Source organism: Ictidomys tridecemlineatus, chromosome 15 (assembly GCF_052094955.1).
Source record: "Ictidomys tridecemlineatus isolate mIctTri1 chromosome 15, mIctTri1.hap1, whole genome shotgun sequence".
Lineage (NCBI taxonomy): Eukaryota > Metazoa > Chordata > Mammalia > Rodentia > Sciuridae > Ictidomys > Ictidomys tridecemlineatus.
The window spans coordinates 1,680,660-1,703,876 of NC_135491.1; the positions used below are offsets into that span (position 1 = coordinate 1,680,660).

A 23,217-nucleotide genomic window follows, 5' to 3' on the forward strand; every position below is an offset into this window, starting at 1 on the left:
GCAACGGCCCACACTGGAGCCCTCCTGCCTGGCAGCGCCCGGGGCCGCGCGGGGACGGGGACTCCCGCTGCCGAGTGCACAGTCGCAGCGAAACGCACCCTCGCGAGTCGCTCAGTGAGCGCCCTGACCGCTCGCGCTCCGCAAGGGGGGAGGAGACCCATTACGAAGCCTGGTTGTGCCAGGACCTAGGGGAGGCACCGCGCGTGTCGCGTCCTTCGGGAGCGGGAAACTGAGGCCGACAGGAGCGGCAGGGACAGGCTTCCCTGGCGCGGCGCCTGAAGCGTAGCACTATCCGGCAGCCGTGGGGCCCAGGGCCAGATCCCGGGACGGAAGGGGTTACAATGATAGAGACGACAGGAGGACCGGGTGGCGCGAGCGTCCCCGGGGTGGCGCGGCCTGCGGATCGCGCAGGCGCGAGCGGCCGGCTGGGGGCCGCCCAGACACCCGGAAGTCTGCGCCTAACGGGCTGTGCCGCGCCTGCTGTCCTGGGAGGGGCGGGGCCGGCGCCCCTCAGTGCGAGGCGCCATAGAGCGGGGACGGAGGACTCGGGTCCTAGACGCGTCCGGAAGTGGCTTCCTCCGGCGCCGCTCGGCACCATAGAGCTGGGGGGCTGCGGCCAGGGGTCGCGGAGCCCTCCTGCCTAGAGCGGCGAGGACGGGGTGGCGGCCTGGGCGGAGGGGCAGGGGAGGGGGAGCGGCGCGGGCGGAAGCGGCCGGGAAGGTCACTTCCGGCCTGGGCGCCCGTCCCCCTGACCCCAGGGTCTGAGTCGCCGCTGCCGCCGCTGCCACCATCCGCGAGGCAGGCGCGAGGAGGAGGAGTGCGGCGCGGTGGCCCCGGGCCGGAGGAGGTGAGGGCGGCACGGGCGTGCGGGGCGTGCGTCGGGGGTGGCGGGGGGCGCGCGTCGGGAGCCAGCCTTCGCATGGGGGTGGGTGGGGAGGCGGGCGGACGAGCGCGGCCGGGCGGGCGAGCGCGCGTGCGCGCCGTTGGGGGGGAAACGTGAGCGGGCGCGCGACCGGGGACTGCGCGTGCGCGCGACCCGAGGTTCTGGGGCAGTGCGCGGGCGCGCGGCATGGTGGCGCGCGTGTGACTGTTGGGCCGGGCCGGGCCGGGTCGGGTGGCTGGGTCCGGGGCTTCTCCGTGCCGCTCGGCACCTCCGCCCCCCGCGGCCGGAAGTGCTGGCGACTTCGGGTGGGGGGGGGAGTTGAGGCCGGGCGGGGCAGAGGCCGCGCGCGGGGCCGGGCTGGCCGGAAGCGGCGGCCGGGCCGTCGCGGCCCCAGGTCTCGCGGGTCTCTTCCTTCCCCTTTCCGAGTCTGCTGGTCCGCTGCTGCCCCGGGCGGACCGCTCTGCCCTTTGATCCACGGGTAATTACGGGGATGCGGGCAGCGAAGGCCCATTCATTCTCCCGCTCGCCGGCGGGCGGCAGGAAGCGCGTCCCGGGCGGGAGGCGGCCACGCCAAGGTCAGCGCCGCGTGGCCGCGCGGGGCCAAGGCCGCGGCCTCCCTGCGCGCCCCGCCGGCCGCCGCGCCTCCCCCGCCGCCCCTGTGGCGGCCGGGGGAGCAAGTGAGGTGAGGACGGAGGCCGCCTGGGTCCGCCCGTGCTGGGCGTCAGGGACCGCGAGACGGCACGGGCCGAGGTGGAGGGCTGACAGCGAACCCTGACAGGGCACCACCCTGCCAAAGCCCTGCTGGGTCCGGGAGCCACCCGACCGGCCCTTGGGGCCTCAGGAGGGCAGCGACTTGTTTTTTTCCCTGTGGTTTTCTGGTTCCAGGCTCCTGTTGGGCAGTGCAGAGGAGCCAGTTGAGGTCTGGCCTCGGTGCTGGGCCAGCACAGTGTCCTGGCGCCTTGGCAGACCCTGGCCTCTTGGGCTCAGTTTAGACCCCTTGCCTCTGCCCAGAGAACATCCCGTCAGACAACTACTTGTGGTGCCGCAGGTCCGAACCTTCCGAGCTGAGCTGAGGAATGGGAAGGGCTTATCCTGCCTGGCACATGGCGCAATGCCAGAATGAAGAGAGGCGCTGGCCGGCCAGGAGTATTCCCCAAGAACTCTGGGGCGCCAGTCCTTCAGCCAGCCCTCCTTCCTTCTATGGCCCGAGACAGGAAATTACACTCCTTTTCTTCCTGGACAGCCCTGGTTGATAAGGACAACGTTAGCCTCAGTAGAAGGCTCTTGATACTTCCCTTTAAGAGCCAGGGCAGAATTCAAGAGGTCAGTGTAAAGCTCTGGAAAGGGCTCTAGAGCCAGGCATTGAGTTCCCATTCTGGCCCAGTCTAGTCCAGTTCTGTGACCTTGGATGTGTTACTTCCTCTTTCCCGGACTGTTTCTTCTTCCCTCCTGCAATGTGAAGAGCCTGGTGAAATTCCCTTAATAAATAGTCCATCAAGGACGAAGACACAGGTGGTTCCAGTGTATTGCTGTGCTGTGGGGCCCCAGACTGGGTGGCAGAGGAGGGTCCCAGTGCCTCTTGAGCCAGGCCCAGTGGCTGTAGAGAGATGGGGCAATTTGCCAGAGTGGCCCCAGGGACCCAGAGGGTTGTCAGGTGAATGTGCAGGGCCAGCAGCACATCTAGGGTAGATAGAGTAGGCAATAGCCAAGAGGACCCAGGGACCTCAGGGGGATGGCAGGATGCGTAGTCAAGGCCATAGCAACTGTGCAGCTGCCCCAGGGTCTTCTAGTCACTGATGGACACCCAGCTCTTAGGACTGTACCCAGACACACCTCATAGGCCTCCGTAAACCTGGGTTAGTTGTCCTCTGGAGCTGAGGTCATGCCAGTATTGGGCCTTGGTATTTAGAGGTCTGCAGACTTGATGACACTTGCCATGCATTTAGTGTCTGGTGTTGCCCTGAGTTCTTCAAGGCCCTGGGGCAGAGGTGGTTACCCCATTTAGCAGGATTGAATGGAGGCCGGTCAGTGCTCACAAGCTCCAGGACCCACAGCACCATCAGAACACTGTGCTGTGTTTAGTTACAGAGCTGCCCTTTGTTATACCACCCCTCTGTTGGCTTGATTCTTTTGGCTAATAGCGGAGTCAGAAGAGATGAACCAGATCTGAAGCCTCTTAGTTGTAGAGTTGTGGTCTCTGGCTTCCCCATTCTGTGGGGTGCACTGTCATGAGAACTCCATGCAGGGCTGCTGGCTGCTTCAAGGGACTCCTTGAGAACCAGCCTCCCATTTTAGGGGTCCTGCAGCATAGGGAAAGATTCATGCCAGCCAAGTGGATGGGGGAATTGGGGTTGTCACACTGCCAGTGCTGGTGGCCCTGTCCTAGGAGCTCAGAGAGCACGTGCCTTACTGCTATGGAGGAGCCAATCAGCTTGAGCCCTGGCCCAGGTGGGCCAGGCCCTGGGGCCCTCCCCAGTGGTTTCCACACTTGCCTTTGCCATACCCTTTGCCCTCTCCCTGTGAGCTTGCAGACAGTGGCTTCTCTATCCTGTGCTGAGGGGGGAGCCATGTCCAACCTCCCCCAAGATGCCTGGCCTTGCAGTAGATGATACTAGGAGCCCAGGGAAGATCAGATGAAGTCTCAGACTCAGTGCTCAGGGTCAGGCTGCTCAGAGTGATTGCTGAGGGTGCTGTAGGGTTTGTGCTGGGCAGTGCTGCGAGTAGTCTGTGCCCTCCTTGAGGACATACTCTGCTGGACGCTGTTTGGGACTTGCCAAACAAGTGGCAGGAGCCACGGAGGTTAGGTAGCCGTCTTTCCTAGGGAACATAGGTCTCACCATGTTAGCAGGCGCTGACAGGGAGCCAATGCCAGCACCGAGAGACCGCACACTGTATGTCTCGGCTTGGGCTCTGTGGCTCTGGCATCGCACCAGCCACACAGCCTGTCTCAACCTCTGGATCAAATGGCAGTGATGGTGTTGACACCTTGTCTGCTGCTGCTAGTCGAACTCTCAGTGTGCGTTATCCTGTTGGATCCCAATCCTGGCCCTGGGAGCGTAGGATGGACACACAGGCAAAGCACCTTGCCCAGGTCACTGGCTGTTCTGGTGGGGCTGCTTGCTGACCCACCAGCCTGCCTGGAGAGATTGTCCTTGCGCCTCGCCATCTCTCCTAGGTGTTAGGGCATCAGGAGTGGAGCTTATGTGCTTACGGCACTCTGTGCCTGCGGGTCTGGGGCTTGATCTATGCTCCATGAATGTGCTCTGTTGCTCCGGGGTAAAGAGGACAGTGAAGCTGGGGGAAGGGGCAGTCGGAGAGCTTCCAGGCAGGGGCCATTGATGATTGGGCACACTGCCTCAGCAGAGAGCAAGCTAGAGAGGCGAGTGAGCTAGGGGCAAGTATGTGCTGCTGGAAGGAGGATGGGAGGGTGTACGCCCAACCAGAAAGTGCCCAGCTGGGGGCTGGCCTGTGCTTGTTCTTGCCTATCTTTTAATATGCTTTTCTTTTTTTTAAAGGGGCACTATAGATTGAACCCAGGGGCACTTAACTACTGAGCTATACCCTCTAGCCCCTTCTTATTTTTAATTTTGAGACAGGGTCTTGCTAAGTCACTAGAACCTCACCAAGTTGCTGAGGCTGGCCTTGAACTTTCTATCCTCCTGCCTCAGCCTCCTGAGTAGTTGGGATCACAGGTGTGCGCCATCACGTCTGGCATGTATGTTAATTTTTAAGAGCAGTTTTAGGTTTGCAACAGAACTGAGTAGAATTTGCAGGGCTCCTGTGTGTCCCTATCTTTCCGCCCTCACCATGGCCAAGTTTGTTAACCCTGATGAACTTGCGTCACCTGTTACCACCAGAGTCCATAATGTACGTTCTGAAGGGTAATCTGTTGGGTTTTAGCAGGTTTCAGTTCTCTGCCAGCATTTGAGAATCTGAGTGTTGGGAGTGGACCTGAAGATCAGCATGCACAGAGGGCAGCCCGTGGCCAGGGAGGAGCAGGGTTGCTCCCCAGGGACCTGAGCTCCTGCCACTCCAGCTGCACTGCAGCTTCACAGTAGGTGAGGGTTCTAGAAATGTCTTGTGGAGAAGGCGGGTGTGACTCCAGGCCATCCACATGCTCAGTCATGTGTGGGGAACCAGGGGGGCTGGGCACTGGTCTGCTGAGGCAGCAGAGGTGCCCAGCATCTGACCTTGAGTGGGAAGAAGACTGGGAGAGGGGGAGCAGGTGCCCTGTGGTGCTCCCAGCCACCTTTAAATGCAGCCTCAAGTGGACTGAAGCGCAGATAGTGTTCTCAGAGAATGTGGTCTATCAGAAGTGGCTCCAGATGAGATGCGGGAATCTGGGGCTCGCCCCCAAACAGGAGTGAGAGCCTGACATGCGTCAGAGTCGATGGTCAGGCCTTGCCCCAGGCTGACGTGCTGCGGGCCTGGCTTTGGCCTTGTGCAGATGTAGTCCTGGGATCGGGGAGCAGGGAGGGAGGAGAATGGGTTCTAGGACTGGCACGAGCTGAGGATGGGGGAAGGAGGTGGTGGGGAAGCAGTGGTGGTTCTGTTGGGCCCAGGAAGAGGTGGGGGCGGTGGGATGGAGAGGTCCACTGAGGTCATGGATCTGTGGGTCTGGGACTGCGGGTGCAGGAGAAAGGGGGAGGCACACCTAGAGCTTGCCCTCAGGAAACTTGTGGCCAGGAAGGAATAGACAAGGTGACTAGAGGGTGGGAGGTGGCCAGTGGTGGAGCACCTGCCTGCTGCGCATGGTGCCCTGGGTCCAATCCCCAGCACTGCAGGAACCAAGAAAGGATGATGAGAGGTGGAAGGAGAAGGGGACCCTTGAGCCCACCCTTAAAAGGGGGAATGGGCTGGCAGGTGGAGGATTGGGCAGGGCTCTCCAGAGAGAAATGCTAGGTGTGGCCAGGAGAGGTGGCAGTGCACAGGGAATCCAGGTCTGGAGGAAGACGCCGCTGCAGGGGAGACGGGGCCCTGTGGAGGAATCGGTTTCACAGTGCTCCTTGGGCCAGTGGTGGGCGCGTGGGCAGGGAGCACTGAGCTGCGCTGCTTTTTCTTGTCGTCGTGGCTTTGTTAAGGTAAGGTCCCCCATGCCACAGCTCACCCATTTAAGGTGTGCTTTCCGGAGTTGTGCATCCATTGCCATGGTCGATTTTAGAACACCGTGCTCCTCCCCAAGAGAAGCTGCCCTCTGAGTGGCCATCCTGTCTACCTGCCTGGCCCGGAGCTGTCAGTCCACTGTCTTTCTTTTTTTTTTTTTTTTTTTTTTAAAGAAAGAGTGAGAGAGAGGGAGAGAGATAGAATTTAATATTTATTTTTTAGTATTTGGCGGACACAACATCTTTGTTTGTATGTGGTGCTGAGGATCGAACCCGGGCCGCACGCATGCCAGGCAAGCGCGCTACCGCTTGAGCCACATCCCCAGCCCCATTCCACTGTCTTTCTCCACGGACATCTGGACATCATGCACACTTAGAGGCAGGCAGTGCCCTCTGCCTGGCACACTCTGAGCCCTGAGTTTGCAGGGCTCCTCTGTAGGGTGTGTGTCAGCTGGGCGGTGGGTACCTCCGCTCCGGCTGTAGAGAGTGTGTTTTTGTGGACATTCACGTCAGGGGTTCTGGGTGGCTGTGTTCTTGTGTGTGCGCTCAGGAGTGGAGGTGCTGGCCTGTGAGGGCTGCCCATATCCCACTGCGGTGCGCTAGCCTGCCCAGGAGAGGCTTCCAGTCCCCCCAGCAGCCCCGAGCCCATGTTCCAGGGGTGAGAAGTGCCAGGTGCCATCTCCTTAGGCTTCCTTCGGTCTCCCTGAGAGCTGATGGCCTGGGGCAGTTCTCCGAGCTTGTCACCACTTGTCTGTATTCTTTGGAAAAATGCTTGTTCAGCGCCTTTGCCTAGTGTTCCTAATTAGGTGTCTTATTATGCTCCATGGTGGGGTTCACATTGACCACCTCCCACGTGCAGGGAATACTGTTCGCTCCACTCATTCTCCAGGGCTTCCTCTTCCCTCCCTCCCCTGCCCCCTGATCCTCTTCCTCCACTCTTGTCTTCCTTCTATTGTTTTTAAAAATTGGCATTTTATGGATGTACACAGAGGTGGAATTCACCGTGATGTATTTATGTGTGTACATAGTGTGGTTTGCCCATCCGATTCCATGGCTCCTCCCTTTTCCCGTCCCTCCTCCCTCCACCTCAGTCTCCTTCCTCTGCTCACTGATCTCCCTTTGGGTCTCCTAGAATCATGGCATTTCCTCCCCTACCCCAACTTTCCCCCCTTACTTTACTCTAGCTTCTGCATGTGAGAGAAAACATTCTGACCCTCGACTCTCTGAGTCTGGCTTATTTCACTTGGTAAGATGGTCTCCATTTCCATCCATTTACCAGCAAATGCCATAATTTTATTCTTTATGACAGTAAAAGTTTATTAGGTATAAATATCATATTTCTTTAACCCAATCTCGTAGCAGCACAGTTCACCAATAGCTAAGTCATGGAACCAGCCCAGGTGCCCAGTTTTTAACAGGGTTATTTCAACAGAGTGACTTTTTACGAGGGTTCACTGATTGTGATGTGGGAGGGGACTGGAGAAGGGCAGGCTGGGAGCCTGCACTGTGGTAGGGGGGGGGCAGGAGCTGGCAGTGGGAAGGGTGGGTAGAGAAGCCTGTGCTGGTGAAGGAAACAGGAGGTGCCTGTGCCCATGCCTTTGGTGGTGCCACAGCAATGTCAGAAGGTTCATGTTGAAGGGTGGCTGCAGCATTGGGTGATTGAAAAGTCAGAGGGTGTTTCTTAACTGAGTTGCTAAGTGGGAGGAGTGCAGGTGGTCAAGGGCTGCCCAGGAGATGAAAAGGAGGTACAGTCCCCCCTCCAAGGCTTAGCCAGTGTGTGGGGATGCAGGTGGGTGGGAGAGGGGGTCTAGAGCCTCTGCTGGGAGCAGCCTGGTTTGGCCTTGCTGGGAGGGGTTGCTTCTGACCCTGCCCACAGCCCCAGTGTCGGGGAGGGGAGGGGAGGAGGAGGCTGGATTGGCAGTAGAAGAAAGGGGATAATTGGCGGGCAGGCATCCAGCGGGGTGGGTGGGACCTCTTAACAACAATAATAACAATAATTTGTCTGGGGCTTAATAGCCCTGCCAGATCCGCGTGCTAATTGGACTGCTGGAGGGCCCGACTGGGGTGGGCGCAGGAGATGCCCTCCCCTCCTTCCTCTGGAGGTGGAGGTCAGAGCAGGGTGAGCACCTGCACGGAGAGGGCCCTGGGTGGAGTGGCAGGACAGGCAGGGATGGCCCGGGTAGGCTGATTCAGGCTGCTGCCTTCTTGCTTCGGGGTTCCTTGAATTGCCTGCAGTGCTCTTCTTTTCTAGTGTGTGGTGCTGGGGATCAGACCAGGGCCTCATGCCTAGGATTTTCTTGAGAGCAGGTGAGGGACCTTCTCCAGGGAGTTGCCCTGGGCCCTGAAAGTGGAGTCAGGAGCTGCCCGAGGTCCCCAGCTCGTCATCTTTGACCCTGCAGATGAAGCCCCACTCCCCACACTGTGAGGTCCTAGGGGTGGGCCCCAGAGCTCAGAGGTTTAGGGAGGAGGGCCAGCACCCAGGTGAGGGTGTGAGGGAAGGTGAATGGAGAGGAGGAGGACTGCGTGGCATTTCAGCTACCCTTCTTAGGCTTTTTGCCAGCCTTGCCGATTGATTCTTACACAGTGGTACCAGTCATCTGCTGTTCCTTGTCCCCATCCTACGGAGGATGCTGTTGAGGCCTGAAGAAGCAGAACCTTGCTCAAGGTCAAAGAGCACTGCTGCAGAGGGACTAGAGAGGGTGCCTGCACTCAGCTTGTTTATGCACATCTGCCCCCCAGGGATGCTGTCCAGCCGCTCTCAGCAGCCACCGACTGGGAGAGGTCAGGGGCAAGCAGCACCTAAGCCTTGGTAAAGAGCCCCGCTCCTGCAGCTGACCGCCAGATGCCTGTGCTCCAGCTCAGTGCCCATGCGCTCCTTCTGCCACGCCCGCTGCAGGGCCCTGGTGCACAGTGGCGATTCGGGCTGTGCAGAGTAGCCGGAGGAAGGCCTCCCTCCTGCCCAGGCTGCTCTAGGTCTGCCGGGTTATTATGTGGTTTGTCACCTGTGAGCCCGCCCACCAGCCCTCATTTATGAACCTTGGATCCACAGACAAAATCATCAGGAACTTTGGGTCAGCAGCCACACAACACTGAGGTCAAGCTGGAGCCTCCCTCCTGCCTGCCCTGTTCCTGTTTCCTCCCTCTTCCCATCCTCAGGCTCCCCCGGGTTCCTCTTTGCTGGGCCTTGAGAGCTTCCCATCGTTCACATCAGGAGTCAGTGAACTTCTGTAACGGGCCACTTCTCAAGTATTTTAGGGTTTGTGGACCAGGAGGCAAGTTGCCTCTGTCATTCATGTAGGTAATTAGATAAGTCTTAAAATGTGACAATGACCATTGGCAGGTGGGAGGAGTTTGTTGACCTCAGACTCCTGCAGAGAGCTTAGGGTCAACCCCTCCACCTCTCAGCGGCCAGGCCCGCTCTCTTCCTGGCCCTGATGCCTGTGGCCTCATTGCCCTGGGCTGCCCCTCCCTGCAGAAGCTGGGCCTGAGACTGGGGCCAGGGAGGGCTCTGAGCTGGGAAGTCCCTGTGCCTCTTGAGCTTAGGCTTTCGTTTCAGGGAAACATTATCGCACTTGGCAGAGGAGGCTCAAACAGCAGAGGCCATGAGGCTTGGCCCTCCCCTGGCCCTGGCGGCCCCTGGCAGCAGCCTCCCGTCTCTCCTGTTCTCTTCCCATGCTTTTTTAAACAATGTTTGTGGTGTTGTAGTCAGTGGGCGGGGCGCTGTTCTAGAGTTCACTTTTTACTAGAGGTACCTGTGCACCGAGGCGCTCTTCTGCAGTGTACAGTTGGTGATCTCGTTCACGGAGTGCTTAGGCAGCGCCACTGTCTAGTTCCAGAGTGTCTCCTCACCTTCCTGGAGCCCCCACCACTCAGCATTCACTCCTGTTCTTGCCTTGACCTCCAGCAGCCACTGTGTCTTTCCTGGCGCAGACAGCCTGCACAGGGAGTCCCCGCCATGTGTGCCTTGTGCCCTTGCCTTGGCGTTTGGATTGGTCCAACTTTTTGCCCATTGGGAACAACTTGCCATGGACACCACCTGTGGCACTTGTGGCCGACATGAGTGTTTTCTTCTGTTGGGTATGGGCCCAGCAGTGGACTTGAGGGTCTGTAGTCAGTGCGTTTGTCACTGGAAGAGTTGCCAGGCTGTTTCCCAAAGCTGGGCACTACTCTTCGTCCCTTGCAGTGTGCCAGGCTCTGCCTGATATTTAAAGAAAAATTTTGGTATTGGGGATTGTTCCAGTGGTACTCTAGCACTGAGCTACATCCTCAGTCCTTTTTAAAATTTTATTTTGGGACAGGGTCTTGCTAAGTTGCTGAGCCTGTCCTGAACTTGTGATCCTCTGCCTCAGCTTCCCGAGTCACTGAGGTTACAGGTCTGGTCACTGTGCCTGGCTCCTGTGGTGTTTGGAGGTTGATGATGTATTGTGTAGGCTGCAGTTTTGTGTCTTTTTGGGGGAGGGGCGGGTACCAGGGGTTGAACTCGGGGACACTTGACCACTGAACCACATCCCCACCCTGTTTTATATTTTATTTAGATACAGGGTCTCACAGAGTTGCTTAGTGCCTCACCCGTTGCTGAGGCTGGCTTTGAATTTGCAATCCTCCTGTCTCAGCCTCCCAGGTGCTGGGATTACAGGCGTGCACCACCACAACGGCCAGTTTTGTGTGTTTGCAGGGGAAGCAGAACTTCCTCTCGCAGGGCCTCTGGGCCTGAGAGAGGCTGACATGAGACAGATGACCAGGAGAAAAGCATGTGCCTTAACCTTGCCTGTGTGCTGGAGGCGTCCTGGGACAGTGAGGCCCAAGGCTGGGGGCCGCCAGGAGGGTGGCCGTGTGGCTGGGGCCGAGGGGAATCCGAGCTTCAGCAGGGCTTGTTTGTGCAGAAGGCTGTGGCCTTGGCTCCCACCTTGCGATAAGTCGTCCTGCTGCCCGGCACAAGGAGCAGAGCACATCGCATGTGGGAGTTTCTCCCCTGCTTTCAGGCAGAAAGGGAGTCACCGCTGCCTCTATGGTTGAGGTCAGCCCTGGCTGGGCGTATCCCGGGCACTTCTGCTGCCCCCCACTCTGCCCTTGTGCCCACCACTTGCCCATTTGATACAGTTCTCACAGCTGTCAAAAAAAATCAATCTTTAGACTTTTTCTCTTATTAAGAAGTAATTATGGGCTGGGGATGTGGCTCAAGCGGTAGCGCGCTTGCCTGGCATGGATCGACCCGGGTTCGATCCTCAGCACCACATACAAAAACAAAAGATGTTGTGTCTGCCGAGAACTAAAAAAAAAAGAAGAAGAAGAAGAAGTAATTATATTTTACTATTAAATCAGAAAAATAGTCAGAAGGAAGTTAGAATCAATCCTCATGTGATGAGCAGGTGGTCCCTGTTGGTGGCACCCTGCTATCATTGGGGCCAGCCCACCTTCTGTGGAGCAGGCCAGTATGATCTCTGACACTTTCTTCCATTGTTGGGCATGTGTGACCTTGCTGGTTTTCTGGTGCTAAACTCTGCCACGATCTTTTTTTCCCTCATAAAAAGCGTCTGCTGAGGTTTTGGTTTTCCCTTCTGAGTGGCTTCTGGAGAGGTGATCACCTGGTCAGGGGCCTGCGTGCTGTACAAGCTGCCGGGCTGTTGGTGTCTGTCCCCAGTGTGTTCCTGCTGCAAGTTCTGCCTGAGCCGGGTGGGGAGGTCCTGCACGTGGGGTGGGCAGGCTCTGTCTCAGCAGGCTGCTCCCTCAAGTCTTGGTCCACACTCCCAAGAGCGCCCCCATGCCTGGCGCTGCAGGGGTGCAGGGTCAGTGCTGCCAGTGGGCAGGGGCGTGCAGTCTGACTAGCAAGAGGCGAGGGAGCTAGGGCCTTCCGAAGGAGGGCCGGCAGTGCCAGGCTCTCTGGAGACGGTGTCTCGGAGCGTTGAGGGGTTTGGGCTGGCTGGGCTGATGGGAGATGGCTGTGCCGCTGAGGCTGCTCCCGAGGCCCGGAGCTGGCTGGCCCTTCTGCTGCCTGCCTGCAAGACCCGTGCATGGCTCTTGTCTTGAGGGTCTGGAGTTGTGACAGCTTTGCCTCCTGCAGGTGCTGGGGACTTGAGAGCCAGTCAGCAGTGCCTGTACAGGAGGCAGGAGTTCTTTATGTTTGCAATTCCCTCTTACTGCTCTGTTTTGGCTGTTGAAGCTGGCAGCACTGTGTCAGTTCCCCTCCCCAAATTCTACTGGAACTTCCTTGTTTGTGAAGTCCTAGCATCTGGAAGCTGCCTGCTGGCTCTGCCATTCCTTGATGCCATGTGGTCACTGGAGATTCCTCTACACCTGAATGCCAGGTTTGTCTGGCTGCCGTCTGAGCAGATACCCTCGAGGTCCAGTTACTCTCTTCCAGTGTGCTGGTGGACTGGCGTCAGGAACCTGCCCACTGTGTCTGGCTTGAGGACTTCGTGTGGTTGGGATATAGGAAGGCCTCAGGGCAGGCAAGTGCACTTGCTGCTGTCCAGTCCTCCTGTGCTGGTAGGTGACCTGTCGTAGGCACAAGGACCTCTGTGGCTCAGGAGTCCCTCCATGGCAAGAGTGCTTCATTTTGGGGTGGTGTTTGCACCACCCCAAAATGGTGGGGTGGTGTTTGCATCATCCTGTTTGCACCTGAGGTCCTTCATCTTGCCTATGAGGAAACTGAGGCACAGAGGCAGCACTGTACACTGTGTCCCAGCCATAGGTGGCGCTGGGCAGGAGGCTGGTGTGGCTGTGGCCTGAGTGGCTACCCCAGGCCTTCCCTCCACTCCCTGTGAGAGGCGAGTCGGGGGGCGTTGTCTGCTGAGCTGTTGGTGCAGTGCCTGACCCCAGGGCCCTCAGTTCCATCTGGTGCCCTGTAAACTGTGTCCTTCTGTCTCATCCACTTCCTACAGGGACGTAGACATGGAGCTTCGGGAAGAGGCCTGGTCTCCGGGGCCGCTGGATTCTGAGGACCAGCAGATGGCCAGTCACGAGAACCCAGGTGAGGTGGCCCTGTAGGTTCCACTAAGCCAGCTCCGCTGCCCTCCCGCCAGCGGGGGACGCTCTTCCCCCTGCTGTGACTCTGGCACGCCTGGTTTCCCACCCTTCCTCTCCTCCCCAGGACTCTGCATCCTAGCTTGGAGGGGCTCCTGTTGGTGTTTCCAGTTGTCCTTGCAGTTGGAACTGTCCTGAGGCCTTGGGGACCACCTCTGTCTGATTTCTTCTCCGGTGCCTGCAGCTTGGGGCAGCACCCTGTCCCTTGCTGAGGGTACCCCTGCTCTTCCTCTGGCCTCTGGTTCCCGGTGGCCCTTGCTCCCTGGCAGGCTGCTCCTCAGACCAGGGGTGGCCAACCCAAGTGCAGGGCCTGGAAGGCAGCAGTGACCGGCCTGGAGGGTGGGTGCCTGTGTTTCAGGGGACTTGATGGGTGTCACCATGAAATCTTTGCGTGTTGGCAATGTATTTTGTTTAATAAAGTATTTGAGTGAATAAAACGCATCTGTAGGCTGCACAGTCCAGGGTGTGTTTGAGACGCAGCCCACCACACACTCACTCCCTCTGTTGCCATGACTACAGCCCAGGGATGAGAAGGCCCTGGGAAGAGGCGCAGTGGCAACAGGCGGCCTCGCCCCAGGTTTGGCGTCCTCTGTGCCCGGGCAGCACTGCTCACATAGCCTGAGGCTCAGCTGGCTCATTTGGGGCCTGCGTCTGCACCCAGGACGTGGCCCTGTGCCTGCTTACATGGGGCTGGAGGGAGAGTGGGGCACAAATCCTGACGTCTGGAAGCACTCACTGCTGCTCCCCCGTGCTTCTCCTGCCCTCTGTCCTGCCACTGGCCACCCAGCGCAGTGACCTGCTGCTGGCACTGTGGCCAGGCCTGTGCTGGAGCATGCGCTCTGAGGGAGGGTGCTGAGCTGCCTGGTGCCTGCCTCTCCACTGGAGCCCAGTGAGGGGGGACGCAGAGGAGAGCCGAGGGGGCCATCTTTGGGCTCATCGGTTTGCCAGGGTTTCGGTGCAACTGGAGGCTTTATCATCGTGTTCTGTATTCGAATGTTTCTGAGAAGTGTGCTCAGGTCCTCCAAGCCAGTCCTTCACTGAGAACGGCACTTCGTTCACCTGTCCCCACTAGTTCTCTTGAGGTGGGGCGTCTCCTGGAGCCCACACAGAGCCCAATGAGGTTGGGCTTCCTGCTGATCAGTCCCATCCTTCCTGTCCGCGCAGGTGAGGCAACAGAAGCCGTGACAGGGTGTGGAGGTGAGCCCCGTCTGCCTCTTGGGCACTAGTCTCCTGATGGCTTGGTCCCGACTTGGGGTTCTCAGTATGCAGTGAGCAGTGGTGGGTGGGGAGAGCCCCAAGCCCTCCAGGGCCTTAGCTTCAGGGTGTGAAAGGAGAAGCAGCCCACATGACGTCCTGAGGAGACGTTCTGATTCTGAGGGAGCTTTCTCAGCTGCTGTGCGGCCCTGGACAATCCTCAGGCTCCCAGGCAGGAACTTAGCAGTTGGATAGTCAAGCCCAGCACACTGCCAACGAGAGGCCCAAGCCCCTGTGGACTGCAGCGAGGGTGCTGGGAAGATGGAGGCGGGGCGGTTGCCTTCAGGCTTTCACTGGAAAGCATGGGGGGGCTTGGAGATTGGCAGCTGAAGGAGGGGCTGCTGTGTCCAGGCAAGGGAGGTCTGAAGGGCTGGAGCAGCCCGGGCCTGGGGCTCTTGGATCAGCCAGAACCAACAGGAAGCCTGCTGGGCCCCTGTCCTTGCCAACAGAGAAGGAGAGAGGGTCCCAATGAAAATGGGAGCAGCCAATAGAGCCCCGCGTGGGGGCGAGCGTGTGGCCACCGTGAGCAGGGGGTGCAGGCAGCTGAAGTCAGCCTCACCACCTCGCGGATCCTCATGAGCCACAGAACAATGCTAAGAGCAGCCCCCAAAAGATACCCTGGAAAGGAAAACAGAAGACCACACCCAGGAAGGTGAGGATCCCTGAGATGTGCCAAGATGCACAGCACGTGGAAGAACCCCAGAACTGCAGAACCCAGGATTCCTTATGAACAGCTGAGGTGACAGAGGACGTAAAATGGAAGAGAAATGAAGAGGGTCAGCAGTGACGCGTGTTGAAGCCAGGCACAGGGAAAGCTCACGCACCGCGAGGCAGCCCTGCAGAGGATGTCGGGCGAGAGAGTGAAGCAGAAGATCCCCCCGAGGCCCCCAAGCAGGCCACGCAGCATGGGCCCCCACTGCCTGCCCCTTCTGGTGTTGCAGCAGAAGTAGCACGTGACGACGTGGCTTGAGAGGTGAGCACCGCTGTCCAGCGCCCAGGGCAGAGGCAGAGGCAGATGCGTAGTCCTCAGGTGAGCCTGAGCCCAGGAGCTCGTGCTCAAACTCCCCTCCAGGTGCCTGCGCCCTCCCAAGGAGTCTGATGGCAGACCAGTGAGCCTCAGACGGCGGCTGTGACCAGAGCAGCTGTGGGCGGTGATCGGCCAGGCCTCGGGACTGCGCAGGTGAGGCTGTCCCCATGTACACCTGGTGGGTGGGCACAGTTGTGTGCAGGGCATGAGGACAGCAGATGCTGCGGGGTCCCTTAGGTGCGTGGCCGAGTCACTGAGAACCAGTTTTCACGGGGAGAAGTGGGGTGCAGGTGTCAGATGTGAGAGGCTAAATTAAAACCTTGGAGTCCCAGATTTGAATGGGGGGTTTCACTGTGAGCTCCTGAGGACCTTTGAAAAAGAAGCAGTGAGTGTTTCCTGATATTGCTTGTGAAAGCCATTTCGCACCACAAGAGGCCAGGGCTCTGGGGACACTGCTGATGGGGGGTCTGGGGCAGGGAGTGTGGAAGTAGGTGGTACTACTGAAGGCCACGGGTCCTGTGGGCAGACGGCGTTTCTGCCAAGCTTGCCGGCTGTCCACCTTCATCCCCAGTGGTGCTGGGGAGAGGGGACTTCAGACGACAGTGCTTTTTCCTGAAAACCTTGCCATTGAGGGGCAGTGAGCTCTTGACCTGCCATCACCTCCCGAGACTGCACTGGGTGCTGAGGGGCAGGTATGGGGTCTGTAGGATTCAGTTCAGCTTCAACACAAAGGGCAACAGGAGCGCTTTTTTGTGCACCCCATTCAACCTGTGGTCCACTCTGTCTGCGTTATGTGGAGACACACAAGGAGATGCTGTGAGCCCTCTGGAAAAAGCAGGACGACGCCACGCTGTGCCTGAGTGAGCTGCCTGGCAGAGGCCTGGGAGGACCCTGTGGCCATCTTCAACAGGAACACTGCGAGGAAACACGGGCTGTCCTTTGGACCAGCCAGCTTAGAGTGACACACCGGAGCACAGTGCCTCGGAGTGCAGTCCTGGTGGCAGAGCTATGAAGAAGTACCCGGAGCTGATCCGCTTGGGCTTGGGAGGTGGCGGGGGTCTCCCTGCAGGCGACGGAGATGCCTGGCCTGGTGTGTCTTTATATTGAGATTTTTACCTCTGCATTTGGTTTTGGAGCTCTTTGTGCCTGCCATGTGTGCCACAGAAGGCTGACATCAGAACTGTGGCTGCTGGGCTCCACTTCGGGGGTCTGAGGTGTGGGACACTGCCTGCTGTGTGCCAGGGCTGGAGGAGCTGAAGGACCCCTCAACTCCTTGTCCCCAAGCTGAGAACAACGTTGGTCTGCTGTGGGTTGAATTGATCCATGGGCACATTCAGCAATAGGAAGGTATCGGGACCCTGCCCTCCACCCAGGGCCCTGCTCCAGCCTCAGTCGCCTTGGTTCCTGCTGGTTTTCATCAAGTACCTGTGTTCTGCACCACTCTCCTCCTGGGGATTTGTTGTGTCGTGTGCACTCACATGCATGTGCTAGGGAACTGAACCCAGGACCTGACACACACTGCTGCTGGGCTGCATCCCCAGCTTCTCCGGTCCTTTTAAGGGACTGCGGGGATTCTGGGAACGTGGTAGCCTCTTCCTCCTGAGATGGGGAGGCTGAAGGACCCAAGTGGCATCCTGCCTAATAGCCTGCCCTCCACCTGCAGCACCATTCGGGGCTGGCCTGGTGTGTGAAACAGTGCATGGCGGGACGAAGAGCCCACCTCCTGAGGGATGAGAGGGTCGCTCATCCGGCAGTAAGAAGCGCTGTGTTGGAGGTGGCTGCTAGAACCAACCTCTCCTCCAGCACCTCTGGCCACACTCCTGCACCTCAGCCTCCCCCAGTGCCCTGCTTGGCCTTCTCAGCTCCGCTCTGCATCACACGTTGTGTCCCATGCTCTTGACAACTTTGCAAACCAGGCAACTGTTGTTTTCATGGGAAAGCAGGTCTCCTACCCTTTGGCCCGGTCACTCTGCCTGGGACTAAGAGCTTCCGAGGTTTTTGTTTTTAATTATTCTCTTTTTAATAAACTGTAATTTCTTTCTTGATTTTTATTGACAATAAATTGGGGTTCATGCCATCTCTTCAGGGTCCCTCCCTGATGCTCACATCCTGCCTGGATTTTGTCCCCTGCCAATGTGACTCTAGTGTTCTTTGCCTTACAATATAGTAATTCTCAAACTCGAGGACACCAGAACCCCCTGGTGGGTGGGCTGGGGTGAAGCCCAGGGGTCCGCATCTGCAGTTCCTGGTGGTCCTGGTGCTGCTGGCCAGGGACCTTGCTGGAAGAGTGAGGGCCTGTTGCAGGAGGTGGCTGAGTGGGCGGGCCGTGGCTGTCAGGGTGTGCCAGGCGTCAGCTTGTCCTGCCTGGGTTTCTCACTCGCAAAGACTCATGTTTCATAGCAGCCATCTTATGCGATTTGCATACAGAGGACACAGAGCTCTGCCCTCGGAGGGTCTAGCTCTTCTCCCTGTGTTCACCAGTGACGTCTCACAGATGTATTTGAGCACTTTAGCAAGAGGGAAATCGGGGTGCACCTCTTGAGGCCCTGGCGTGTGATTCTATAGCTCTGGCAGACCCCATGAGGAGAGCAGGTGTTGTGGACAGCACCCACGTCTCAAGAACGGGACGGGCTGGGAGACAGGCGCCTGGGCAGGCATGGTGCAAATGCGGGAAAGGCTTTGTTGGGGTGGGCTGGAGGTGGCGTCCTCCGTCGCACAGGTCCAGGCTGCATCTGGGTCTGGCCTGACTCCGGCCCTCAGCCTCCCTGCCCCAGCTCAGTGCTCTGGGTTTCCCGTGTGCTCCCTGGAGGCCTTTCTTGGCCTCCTTCCTGCACATCCATTTATGTAGTCGGTTAACGACCTCCTGGAGGTCCTTCTGCTCCCTAGGCATGGCTGCCACCGCCTGCAGGAGCACACCTTGGGGAAGAGGGTGATGAACACTGGTGCCGATGCCCCCCAGAGGTCAGTGCCCTGAGTAGAGGGCAGGGCGAGGGTGTGAAGAGCAGCAGACCCTGACCTGCTTTCTGTGATGTGGGTGCTGTCCCCACTGGTGGTAGGGTGTACTCCATAAAGGCAATCAAGAAGCTGTCCCAGGCCAGCACTCAGCCAGGGTTCCTGCATGGACAGCCCTCTGTGGAGCTGCTGCCTCTGACTCCCTCCCCACCTCTCTTGTCTTCCAGTGGACATACTCATCATGGATGATGACGACGTCCCCAGCTGGCCCCCGACGAAGCTCTCCCCGCCCCAGTCTGCACCCCCGGCGGGGCCCCCACCTAGGCCACGGCCGCCCGCCCCCTACATCTGCAACGAGTGCGGCAAGAGCTTCAGCCACTGGTCCAAGCTGACACGGCACCAGCGCACGCACACCGGCGAGCGGCCCAACGCCTGCAGCGACTGCGGCAAGACCTTCTCGCAGAGCTCGCACCTGGTGCAGCACCGGCGCATCCACACGGGCGAGAAGCCCTACGCCTGCTCCGAGTGTGGCAAGCGCTTCAGCTGGAGCTCCAACCTCATGCAGCACCAGCGCATCCACACCGGCGAGAAGCCCTATGCCTGCCCCGACTGCGGCCGCAGTTTCACGCAGAGCAAGAGCCTGGCCAAGCACCGGCGCTCGCATAGCGGCCTCAAGCCCTTTGTGTGTCCGCGCTGTGGCCGCGGCTTCAGCCAGCCAAAGAGCTTGGCGCGCCACCTGCGGCTGCACCCCGAGCTGTCAGGGCCTGGTGTGGCCGCCAAGGTCTTGGCAGCCAGTGTGCGCCGCGCTAAGGCGCCGGAGGAGGCAGCGGCGGCGGACGGCGAGATCGCCATCCCGGTGGGCGACGGCGAGGGCATCATTGTGGTGGGCGCGCCTGGAGAGAGCGCCGCGGCTGCCGCAGCTATGGCCGGCGCAGGGGCGCGGGCGTCCGGGCCGCGGTCACGACGCGCCCCGGCTCCCAAGCCCTATGTGTGCATGGAGTGCGGGAAGGGCTTCGGGCATGGGGCTGGGCTTCTGGCCCACCAGCGGGCTCAGCACGGGGACGGGCTGGGGGCGGCGGGCGGCGAGGAGCCTGCGCACATCTGTGTGGAGTGTGGCGAGGGCTTCGTGCAGGGCGCTGCGCTCCGCAGACACAAGAAGATCCACGCTGTGGGCGCGCCCTCGGTCTGCAGCAGCTGCGGACAGAGCTTCTACCGGGCTGGCGGGGAGGATGAGGACGAGGACGCAGCCTCCGGCGGGCGCTGCACCGAGTGTCGTGGCACGGAGGGCCGGTAGGGGCGGGGGCGCCCGGGGGGGAGCAGGGCCCCTCGGGCTTGGCGGGGACGACAAAACCAGGAGGCCAGGGAGAAATGGACAGAGGGGTGCGACCGGTGGCATCCTCGTCTCCTGCCCCTGCTACTCGGCCTGCGCTGTCTTGGTGCGAGAGGACCTGTGGGCATTAGGGCAAGATGGTTTCTCAAGGTGCCCGCTGGCTCTCCAAACCCTGCCCTTTCTAGGTTCTCTGCCAGAGCCAGAGCTAGACAATGTGAGAACTGTAGAGGTCAAGAGGCCAGACCCTCACGCAAGAGGCTGCCCCTCTCTCCCCACACTGTCTGGGATGTTGTAAGAGATGGAGGGAAGTCTGGCCTTTTGTATTTAGAGGGTCCCAGAAAGGCGAGGGGAGAGGGGCCCTTTGCCCTCTTAGAGTTTTCTTTTAATCATACCCCTTACCCCCTCCCATCCACTATTTTTTCTGCCCTTTGAGTCCTATTGATTTTATAGCCCAGGTTTTCCTCCTGCTCCTGGGTGTGGGGTAGCAGAGGAGTGAAGCAGAAGGAGCCCCGACACCCAGGGTAGCCCCCTTCAGAGGATGGGGTGCGCTGTCTGTTCCCTGGCGTGGGCAGGTGGAAGAAGGGGTGTGAGGGCAATAAATCACACTATTCGATTGTCCCCGTAGCCGTGTGGTTCTTGGGTTCGGGAGGAAGAAGGGCAAGAGTCTGAAGGGCTCTGGCAACCCCAGGTGTCGCAGTGGACAGCCCCGCCTGTGCCGGTGCTCCTGCCGGGTGCTGCTCAGGAGCTGCGGATTCCCTGCCACTGGCTGGAGGAAGGCACTGCACTGTGCCGCGCCGCAGGGGGAAGTAATGGGCAGTTCTCCAACCCCGGGAGTCCTTCCTTTCTGCTCCCTGGAGACAGCACACACCTCTCCAGCCAGTTGGTCACATGGGCACTTCTTGCAAAGGTAGCTACAGTATCTGCCGCCTGGTGCCTCAGGACCACTGTAGCTTCCTGTCAGAAGGGTCCTCTGATGACAATTCCAGTTACCTGGGTCACAGCCCCAGGCCAGAGACCCCTGTCCCCAGGGGCTTGAGGGGGGTGTGGTGACGCCCCACCAGTGGGTATTTCCAAGCTGGCAGGCAGCCATTTGAATGCAGGAGGTGCTTGGAGGGGGTGGGCCGCAGGCTCCCTCCCCTGCACTGCAGGAGGCAGGGAGGGGCTTCTGCCTGAGTGAGCAGGTGTTGGAGGCTGGTGTTGCCTCCCAGCTCATTGGAAGTTTAGGTCACCAAAGGTGGGGGGTGGTTTGCTGGGAGTCATGGGGATTATGAAGACTGGGCTTTGTGCCCTTATGTTCCTCTGCTGAGCACTAACCTTGGTGCTTCTGGAGGTGAGGAAAGGAGTGGGAGGTTAGCAGTGGGGTTCTGGTGCCTGCTCAGTGTGGTAAGTCTGGCCCCTTCCCCAGGAAAGATTCAGGGCCAGTCTCCACCCTGCCTCTTACCAGGCAAAGCCTTGAGCCTCAGTTTCCTCCTCTGTGAAAGGAAAAGATTGCCTATCTTACTGGCATTCTTTTGGGAAGGGATCCAAGCCCAGCACTTGGTCCCAAAGCACGTGCCTCCCAGACATGGGTAGAACCAAATGGCAAGTCTCAAATCCTCCGGGCCCACCTTACTTTCCCTAATGCAGGGATCCATTTAGTAGTAGATGTGTTAGTGAGCTGATAGGTCCATGGGCTTAGACAAGTGTCCTTGGCACTGGACCTGGCCCTCCTATCTCAGAAGGGGGGTGCTTCCCTTCCCGGGCACTCACCACAGGTTGGCACTGTGTGGGCGGGCAAGCCGAGGGCATGCCAGGTTGGGCCACCTTTCCAATCTCACGAAGCCCTAGCTGCGGTGGCAGCAGAGATAACGTTTTATGACTTCACACCCATCCCTCAAGCCATCCACTCTGGGCTGCAGTTTGTAGGGCTATGCAACCTCCACTGCACCCCCGCCCTGAGCCCACCACCCACCTCCTGGATGGAGGAGGCCACATACGAGCTCTTTGGAGAACAATATGACCTTGGTGGTCACGATGTCTGCCCTTGTGGAGCTCATCCTCTAGGCCCAGGGGAGACAGCTGCCAAGAATTGAGGATGAAGAGGCGGACGGGAGGTAGGACGTGGAGGAGGGCCCTGGTGGGCAGGAGCAACCGGCAGTTTCCTGGAGGGGTGCTTTCTGGGTGTGAGAGCGGGGGTCCTCCACTGGACTTCCTGCTCTGAACAGTGCCAGAGTTGTGTATTCCCTATAGCCCTGTTTTCAGGGTGTCCTGGAGAGTGCAGGTTCCAGGCCATACTAATGGAGAAAGCCGCCCTGCACGTAAGTACCTCGGCAAGTGCTGGGTTGGTCCCTAGCCTGGACACAGTGCCCACCTGGCACATGGCAGATAATGGAGATTTGATGGTCTGGATGATCTGTAGAGAGGCATCCCCCAAAGCTTTGGGATTCTGCACTCCAGGGTGGGCACAGGGTGTGGAGGGTGGGCAAGCCGTGTTCTGAACTTGTTCTGTCATGAAACCTCCAGTCACAGAGCATCTTGGGCTGGTGTGGTCAGGACACTTGGTGTGCGTGTCGGGGTGTGTACATCTGTACATGTACTTGTGTGTCTTATGTGTGCATTCATATGTGTCTTAGTACACATGTCTCATACAGCCTTGTGCATATATGTGTAGTGTGTGTTTGTGGTCTCGGTGTGCACTTACTCATCCACCTATCCCAAGGAGGTTGTGGGTGGGGAGGTGTAGTCTCTGACCCCCTGATTTCACCTCTCCTGCCTTGATGGACAGCAGGTCCCCAGCGGTGGTGCCTCTAGGTCAGGTCCTTCAGTACTGTGGACAGAGCCCCACCCTGGGTCTCAGGGGCAGTTCACAGGCCTCCTTTGAAGCCTCGTGGGGTCTCCGGCTGCAGGAGGGCTTGCTCCATTTTACAGACAAGGACTCAGAGGTACAGGAGGTGGGGCCCAGTCTCCCCAGCTCTCCCAGCCAGCAAGCAGCAGGGCCCAGCAGCCACGTGCAGCACCCACTCACTGCCTGGCTCCGGGATGCTGTGCACTGGGTTTGGCCGCCAGTTGGCAGGGCCAGCTGGCCATTCAGGCTGTGGTTCTGTACCAGGAGGGCTTGGGTCAAGAACTGATATGTTTAATCACAAGATTTTTTTTTTATTTTAAAGAATTATACTTGGAAGAAAATGTTATTTACAAAATCTCTCTCACAGGGCTGGGGTTGTGACTCAGCAATGGAGCGCTTGCCTAGCACATGTGAGGTCCTGGGTTTGATCCTCAGCACCACACAAAAACAAATAAATAAAATAAAGGTATCCTGTCCAACTACAACTAAAAAATAAATATTAAAAAAATCTCATTCCAGCTCCTACAGGCCTCATTCCTCTCTCTCCATTCTCCTTGATGTAAGCACGATCAAGTGGGAGCACACCCCATCTACTTCTGCCATTGCACATCTGTCGGCCATCATCTGTGTGCCTCTGTGGTCTGTGTGCCTGTTTATCAATATCTCGTCATCTGTGTGTCTGTCATCCACCTAGTCTTCCTTGACTGCTGTCTGTGTGTCTGTCAACTAGCTGCACACCTATGGTTGCTCCAGAGTGGCCCGTGGCATCTCATGGGTGGACTTAACCTCTGTGTGGCTAATTCCCGGCTGATGCACTGAGCT

General features: G+C 58.8%; 1 protein-coding gene across 6 annotated transcripts; it reads left to right on the forward strand.

The window, feature by feature from the left end:
- The first annotated feature begins 433 nt into the window (after positions 1-433).
- Znf787 (zinc finger protein 787) lies at positions 434-20,189 on the forward strand. Of its 6 annotated transcripts, none has more exons than XM_078031378.1 (3): positions 437-847; positions 12,867-12,955; positions 18,469-20,189. In XM_078031378.1, the coding sequence occupies exons 2-3, from the start codon at positions 12,877-12,879 to the stop codon at positions 19,533-19,535; spliced, it is 1,146 nt and encodes a 381-aa protein (XP_077887504.1). In that variant the 5' UTR covers positions 437-847; positions 12,867-12,876; the 3' UTR covers positions 19,536-20,189. The 6 variants fall into 6 exon arrangements, with proteins under 6 accessions (XP_077887505.1, XP_077887504.1, XP_077887506.1 ...); XM_078031380.1 differs by lacking the exon at positions 437-847 and adding an exon at positions 1,034-1,361; XM_078031381.1 differs by lacking the exon at positions 437-847 and adding an exon at positions 1,456-1,565.
- Positions 20,190-23,217: the final 3,028 nt, after the last annotated feature.

Excerpts from the sequence above, each read along its gene's own strand:
- Znf787 (XM_040279153.2), top strand. The coding sequence starts at position 12,103 with ATGTTTGCAATTCCCTCTTACTGCTCTGTTTTGGCTGTTGAAGCTGGC. Across the intron at positions 12,291-12,866 it reads CCTCTACACCTGAATGCCAG|GGACGTAGACATGGAGCTTC; the intron begins GTTTGTCTGGCT and ends CACTTCCTACAG. Across the intron at positions 12,956-18,468 it reads GGCCAGTCACGAGAACCCAG|TGGACATACTCATCATGGAT; the intron begins GTGAGGTGGCCC and ends CTTGTCTTCCAG.